This window comes from Cajanus cajan, chromosome 11, assembly GCF_000230855.2.
Source record: "Cajanus cajan strain Asha chromosome 11, NIPB_CcT2T_4, whole genome shotgun sequence".
NCBI classification, from domain to species: Eukaryota; Viridiplantae; Streptophyta; class Magnoliopsida; order Fabales; family Fabaceae; genus Cajanus; species Cajanus cajan.
In genome coordinates, this window is record NC_138527.1 from 5,952,343 (window position 1) to 5,960,302 (window position 7,960).

Consider the following 7,960-nt stretch of genomic DNA (forward strand, 5'->3'; position numbering starts at 1 on the left):
TATATGAAACAAGGATTGGACCCTAGAGCACTTGCTAACTCCTAAATTTCCTTAAAATAAATATGATTTCATCTTCATGACTTCCACGTTCATTTAGTAATTCAACAAGATCCCTCAAAATTGAATCCTAAAGTAATTAATCTAAAACATGATTCCTCTATGTTTTATGATTAACACTTTGCATTAAGAGCAATGACTTGAACAAGGTGACTAAACAAATCAAGTCTATTCCTAGAGCAAGAGATGTTTAGGTGCAAGATTCAGTTCGGGTTTTCAAAAACGTTTTCCAACCGGATTCAAAAACCAAAAATCATACAACGGGTGATCAAGCCGATATAAGCATTAAGAGAAGAATCAAACACAAGTAATGAAAATGAAATGCATATATATATTTAAGAAGAAGAAGAGTTAGTAGTTACATCTAGACCAATCCTCAAAGATTTAGCCCCTCATGGCCATTTACAAGATCAAAGGAGTGGAAGAAGAAATTACAAAGGAAGAGATGAAGAAAAAGGAGTTGATCCTCGTTCCCAAGTGATCCAGCCTCCAAATCTTCGTTCCCACTCTGTTCTTTCTTCCTCCTGTGCTCCCCGCTCTTGTTTTTCTCTTTGTTTTCGTCTCTGTTCCCCCTTTTCTCTCTCCCCTGCCCTTTTATAATTGCTAGAATTAAAACAGAGTAGGCAGGAAAGAGAAGAATCCGCTCAGCGCCTTGAAACGGCTGAGCGGTTTGAAGAATTCTTCACCATGAAGTAATCTGAATGGCTGAGCCATTCAAATCCGCTGAGCGCCTGAGAGATTCTTCATTGTTAAGCAAGCACAAGGGGCTGGGCGCTTCATATCCGCTCAGCGCCTAGGAGGCAGAGAGCACTCCTTCTTCCAGGGCCAAATCCGCTCAGCGCCTTATAGTGGCTGAGCGCCTCTCTTTTGCTGCATTTGTTGAGCTCTCTGGCTTGAAGGCGCTCAGCCGTTTCAAGGCGCTCAGCCGTTTGCCTCCAGATTTCAAAACCTACAAAATAACACAAAATTTGATCAAAAGATTCATCGCTTCATGTACTAACATAAATCAAAAGTCCCTATTTGATTCTAAGTATTTATAAACCAAAATTATATCAATATGTACAAAATTTGTGCTAGATAAGTGTCTTAAATTCATATTTAATCAGATTAGTTAGACACTTATCAGCCACCAAAACATCTTCTTAAGGTCTTGGTACATCTTAGTAGCTCCTAGATGGATACTAAGGCTACTCCTATGACCTTCTTCTAGGATTGCTCTCTTAAGCTCAGGTACACTAGGAATGCACAACCTATCCTTAAATCTCAACACTCCATCCACTCCAACTCTAAACTCACTCTCCACACCTTGATTCAACCTCCCTACTTGACTCAATAAGAAAGGATCCACCTTTTGACCTTCTCTAATTTCATCTATCAAGCTATTAGTCACTCTCAAGGCTCCCAACCGAATACTCTTCGGGGTCAATTCACACACTAAGCTCATATCTCTAAACTCTTCAATCATATGCAACTCCCTAATCATCAAAGAAGAAACTCCCAAGGATTTTCTACTTAAAGCATCAGCTACGACATTAGCCTTACCAAGATGGTAACTCAACTGAAAATCATAATCCTTAAGGAATTCTAACCATCGCCTTTGCCTCATGTTCAATTCATTTTGGTCAAACAAGTACTTGAGACTTTTATGGTCACTAAAAACCTCAAATCTAGACCCAAAAAAGTAATGTCTCCATAACTTAAGAACAAATACTACTACAGCTAACTCAAGGTCATGGGTAGGGTAGTTTTGCTCATGGGCTTTAAGTTGTATAGAAGCATAGGCTACTACCTTACCTTCCTGCATAAGCACTCCTCCTAAACCCAATTTAGAGGCATCACAAAATACCTCAAAGGTCTTACTAGGGTCAGGTAACACTAACATAGGGGCACAAGTTAATCTTCTCTTAAGCTCTTGAAAACTTTCCTCACACCTAGAATCCCACACAAAGGGTTGGTCCTCCTTAATCAACCTAATCAATGGAAGGGCTAGCCTAGAGAAATTCTCTATGAACCTTCTGTAATAACCCGCTAGTCCTAGAATGCTCCTAATCTCAAATACTGATCTAGGTGCACTCCATTCTAACACAGCTTCTACCTTAACAGGATCTACAGCTATCTCACCCTCAGATATTAAATGTCCTAGAAAGTTTACACTATCCAACCAAAACTCACATTTTGACAATTTATCATACAACTGCTTCTCCTTAAGGGTTTGAAGGACAATCCTAAGGTGCTCAACATGCTCCTCTCTGGTCTTAGAATACACTAGGATATCATCTATGAATACCACTACAAATCTATCCAAGTAAGGGTGAAAGATCCTATTCATGTAATTCATAAAAACTCCAGGCGCATTAGTCACACCAAAAGGCATAACCAAATACTCATAGTGTCCATAGCGGGTCCTAAAGGCAATCTTAGGAACATCCTCAGCTCTCACTCTAATTTGATGGTATCCTGACCTTAAATCTATCTTATTGAACAGACAAGCCCCAACTAGTTGATCCATAAGGTCATCTATCCTAGGCAAGGGATACTTATTCTTAATGATCACTTTATTTAATTGCCTATAGTCTAGGCACAACCTCATGCTCCCATCTTTCTTCTTAACCAATAAAACAGGTGCTCCCCAAGGTGAAACACTAGGCCTAATGAACTGTTTCTCTTGCAACCCCTCTATCTGTTTCTTAAGCTCAGCTAACTCCTTAGGAGACATCCTATAGGGTTCTATAGATATAGGTGAGGTACCTGGCACTAAGTCTATGCTAAACTCAGTCTCTCTCTCAGGTGGTAAACTACACACATCCTTAGGGAATACTTCTAGGAATTCTCTCACTAAGGGAATCTCATCTAGCTTACTATCAGTTTCAAGTGTTAAGGAAGCTAAGATCATGTACACCCTTTCATTTTCTTTTACACAAGTTTTAATGTTGGAAGCACTAAGGAATTTCGTCCGCTTACATTCACAAAAAAGAAATAGATTTGTCAAAGCAATTTAAGAGGACATGGTTGGACGATAGCCAGTCAATACCAAGGATAACATCTAATTGACTAAGAGGTAAACAAATCATGTCAACTAGAAACTGCTTGTCAGAAATAACCAAAGGACACTTTAAACAAACTTAGGATGTAATTATAGGACCATCAGTAGGGGTTTCAACAATTAAATCAAAATCTAAACAAGACACGGGAAGATTCAACTTTTGGACACAAGAGACAGAAATAAAGGAATAAGTTGCACCAGAATCAAACAGTACAACAAAAGGAATCTCAGCTATGAAACAAGTACCTTGTATCAAATTTTCTGACCGAGCAGCTTCAGCACCGCTAAGAGCAAATACTCTCCCAGTAGCCTTCGGACGCCCAACTTGAGAACTCAATTCTGTAATACGTGGTCTCAGCGACTGTTGACACTGGGAGCTGATATGACCCTTTCCATTACAATTGAAGCACGTAACATCCTTGTCAGGACATTCATAACTAATGTGGCCTCGCCGTCCACACTTCTTGCATCGATCCGCGGGAGTAGAAACGGAGCCTCCAACACTCCTTGTGCCACTCGCAACAGACCCCCCAACATAAGGCTTACTCCCACTAGCAACAGATCGACTCCCTTGGAACTTAGTAGAAGTGGAGTAAGGTTTACTTCTACCCAAAGCACCAGAATTTCCAGCACGCATAGGACCTCCAACCCCCTTGTAGAAAGCGGCACGTGCACGGTTGTCACGATCATAGATTCTACACTTGTTGACAAGCGTCGGGTAGTGATAAATATCTTGATAATTGATTGTTGTCTTTACCTCAGGACGAAGGCCATTCACGAACTTAATGCACTTAGCCCTTTCACCACATTCACCATGGTAGTGAGTACAATAGCGAACCAAAGCATCAAATTTTGCAGCATACTCTGCCATTGTGTCATTCCCTTGTTTTAGTTCAAGGAATTCCACTTCCTTTTGACTCCTCACATCATCCGAAAAATACTTCTCAAGGAAGACCCTCTTGAAGTTATCCCAATTTAAGTGCACCCCTCCATCAATCATCCTTTGAAGTGCTCCTTTCCACCAAAAATGGGCATCAGCAGTCAACATAAAGGTAGCCAACCTCACCTTCTGAGTGAGGGGACACTCCATCGCATTGAAGATCTTCTCAATCTCCATTATCCAATTCATCGCAGCATCTGGGTCATATCCTCCTTTGAAGGTAGGTGGTTGATTTCACTGAAATTGCTCTAACCAGTTAGGAGCGACTTCAGCCCTATTTTTGTTACTCATAGCTTGTGCCAACGCTTGAAGGGCATCAGCAATCGCACGATCGTTTCTACCAGCCATAATCTAAGAAGAGAAACACACAATTAAGTAACCAATCATCACACTAGCATATCAAATAAGTTCCAAAACTCAAATCATTCCATCATTCAACTACTAAACAAGCATAGTAGACTCATAACTCACGGCCGATTAGATCGACCTGCTCTGATACCACTAAATGTGACACCCTCTACCCCAACATAAATATGAAATCATGATAAAAGGAACGTATTATTGAGTTAAAAATGTTTAAAATTAAAACAACAATTCTAATGACGTGAGAGTAGAGAATTCACATTCATCAACTAAATGTGACATCCTCTACCCCAACATAAATATGAAATCATGATAAAAGGAACGTATTATTGAGTTAAAAATGTTTAAAATTAAAACAACAATTCTAATGACGTGAGAGTAGAGAATTCACATTCATCAACTTAAAGCATTATCAAATGCGAAAAAGATAAAACATAAGTTTTTCCAAACAAAATACATTATTGAAATCCTAATTACGCCTAGCTATGCCCCGATGTCACATATCTTATCAGAGCATGCCCAAATGAAGCCTAAGCTTCATCACCAACATCCTCATGCTGATAATCACCTGCAACACAATTTTAAACACATACAAGGAACAACAAGGGAGTAAGAAACATCTCACTCAGTTCTAAGTGTAGAAATAATAGTTAGGTAACACACACACAATTCATACAATCACAGTTATAGTCACACATTATTTAGGTACAAATTTAAATTATACATATAATAATAACACATGCATAATCATTCATCATGCAATGATCTCATGAACTCGACTCATAAATGCATATGGCGCCAGTCACGTGTCTCATAATCACATTTCTCATTAGTTCATCACTGGTGACCCAAGGTACACCTTGTTAGCTTGTTACATCACTTGGTGACACAATGTACACTTGTTAGCTAGTTACGTCACTTGGTGACCAAAAGGTACACCTGATTAGCTGGTTACATCACTTGGTGACCAAAGGGTACACCTGGTTAGCTTGTTACATCACTTGGTGACCAAAAGGTACACCTGATTAACTGGTAAATGCAAATGATGCATGTCACACATTCACAATTTTCATGGATTCATCACTTCACATTTCACATTCATCACATCTCACATTCTCATAGTTATAACTTATCTCATTTCATCACATTTCATAATATCATGTCTAATATCATTTGTTCCTATTTCACATAATCATACTTATAATTATTCCTCATAGGGTTTCTCACGGAATCTACAGAGCACTCTAATTCATATTAGAACTAATCTAATTTCAAAATCAAATACATATTTACACTATACATCATATAAGGAACGTAACAGAACATTCAAAAAGCAAAACAGAAAATATTTATATTTTTCCTGTTTTCTCATAGGATTTCCTGTAGGAACCCACAGAGCACTCTAATTCATATTAGAATTTTTCTATTTTCAAAATTAATCACATATTCATACATCTCATTCAATAAGGAGTACAACAGAAGAATCAGAAATCAAAACAGAAAACATTTGTATTTTGCCTGTCCCTAGGAGCATGCATCAGGCAACGGATTGGGGGCCAATCCGACTACCCAACAATTATTCTCTGGATCTTGCTAGTCTCTTCCTCTGGGCTCCCCTTGCTCTTTAGAGAGTGTAGAAGAAAAAGAAGTCAGAAAATGAAAAGTGTGCCTTTAGGAGTGTCAGAAATCTATATTTATAGGCATCTAGTGTCGCCGGAACGGCCCGTTTCGAATCCAGAACGGCCCGTTTTGAAATCTTACGTTATATATAAAATTCACATCCAAAATGGCCTGTTCTCAAACTAGAAGGGCCTGTTCCGGGGTTGCATTTAACCCATAATAGCAATATTTGGAATGCCCCGTTCTGAACTAGGATTACAAGCCTTTTTAGTAGTTTGGAACGGTCCGTTCCAATTTCAGAACGGCCCGTTCTGGGCTACTAATTCACACTCATTTTAATAGTTTAGAACGACCTGTTCCAATTTTGGAACGGGCCGTTCTGAGCTACTAAATCATCCCTATATATTTATAAAATTACCAAATTACCCTCAATAAAATAAAATAAAATAATATAAAAACTAGGGTGTTACAGTGTCCGAGGATGCCAAATAAACATGCCCAAGTTTTCACAATCGTATCAATATTCGAGGATGTCGAGCGAGCATTCCTAGGTGTTAGTGGATGTGTCTATTTCTACTAATCTAAGGTCCATCTGGTATACATGCCCTTGAGCATCGGAGAATTTAGCAAAAAGATGAACAAGGTTTTATTTTATGTAGTTTCAAGGGTGCTTTTGGAGCGGTGTTTCATAACCATTATGTCACTTACACTTCAACTGGGGTGGTTCCATTTAGGCATGGCAAAAAGGCGGGTTTTACGTTTCTCGCCCCCGCTCCCATAGATTTAGATCGCCCCCGCCCCCAATACCTGCTAGGGGTAAAATTTGGGTACCCATCCCCGTCCCCGGCGGGGTTCGGGTTTCCCCGCCCCGCCCCCGGCCCCGCTCCTACATTTATTTTTTTCTTTTTTTCTTTTTTTCTTTAAAATAAATATGAACAAATTTTAAAAAAAATAAAAGGAAAGTAAAATAATACAAATTTTTACATATAAATATTTCTAATTTTGATTTATATATATAAAATAATTTTTTAATTATATTATTAAAAGGGGCGGGGGTGGGGGCAGGTACAGGGGTAGGGGCGAGTATTAATGTCCCTGTCCCGACACCCACCCCCGATTTTATAAATCGAAGAAAACCCGAACCCGATAAACACGGGTTTCCCTCGTCCAAATCAGGGCAGGTTCGAGCGGGTACTCATGGGGCGGGTCAGATTGTCATGCCTAGTTCCATTGTTTAGGAAGCAAAGAGTCATGTCTAGAAAACTGTTAGATTACTCTTGATCTGGTTGTGAAGTGTTGTGTTTTTTTCGTATTCCTCAATAAATGATGTGAATGTTAACATACAAGAAGGAAAGTTGAATTGTTATACTCTTTAAAAATCAATTCTTTTATAAAAATCTTTTACTTCGAAGGTATATCTTTTGAGCATTGGAGTTGGGTATATTTTTTGAAAATAGTTTCAGAAGGTAGATCTTCTAAGTGCTAGAAATTAAAGTATTTTTTTTGAAAATGGTTTCTAAGGTTACTTATTTACAAAACAGATTATGTAGCAGTATAATCGTGAATGCACTAACATTAAATAAACAATTTCCTTTACAATAATTTGTTCTTTATGCAAATATGTTACTTAGAAAGTAAAACTTATGAGTGTTGGGGCTTAATGTATTTTTTGAAAATAGTTTCCAAGTTTACTTATTTGTAAAAATAGATTATGTAACAATGTAATAATGAATGTAGCAAGTTAAATAAACAAGTAAAGCAATAGAGAGATAGAAATTAAACACATGATTTATACTGGTTCACCCCAATTGGGCTACATCCAGTCCCCATAAAACCTTGTGTGATTTTCCACTAAAAACACAGTTAATTGTTGTTACAACTTAGCCATCTATTTGTACAAACCACTACTATCTAACCACCTACTATTGGTAGCAAAA

At 38.3% G+C, this 7,960-nt stretch overlaps 1 protein-coding gene across 1 annotated transcript; it reads right to left on the reverse strand.

Moving 5' to 3' along the window:
- Nucleotides 1-892: 892 nt before the first annotated feature.
- Nucleotides 893-4,229, reverse strand: LOC145953311 (uncharacterized). Its single transcript, XM_083067254.1, has 3 exons — nt 3,367-4,229; nt 1,904-2,210; nt 893-1,006 (listed from the first exon to the last, which is right to left on the reverse strand). The coding sequence occupies exons 1-3, from the start codon at nt 4,227-4,229 to the stop codon at nt 893-895; spliced, it is 1,284 nt and encodes a 427-aa protein (XP_082923380.1).
- Nucleotides 4,230-7,960: the final 3,731 nt, after the last annotated feature.

Excerpts from the sequence above, each read along its gene's own strand:
- LOC145953311 (XM_083067254.1), bottom strand. The coding sequence starts at position 4,229 with ATGAATTGGATAATGGAGATTGAGAAGATCTTCAATGCGATGGAGTGT. Across the intron at positions 2,211-3,366 it reads AGCGGTGCTGAAGCTGCTCG|TGTAAACTTTCTAGGACATT; the intron begins GTCAGAAAATTT and ends TTGGTTGGATAG. Across the intron at positions 1,007-1,903 it reads ACCCTAGTAAGACCTTTGAG|GTTTTGAAATCTGGAGGCAA; the intron begins GTATTTTGTGAT and ends GTTATTTTGTAG.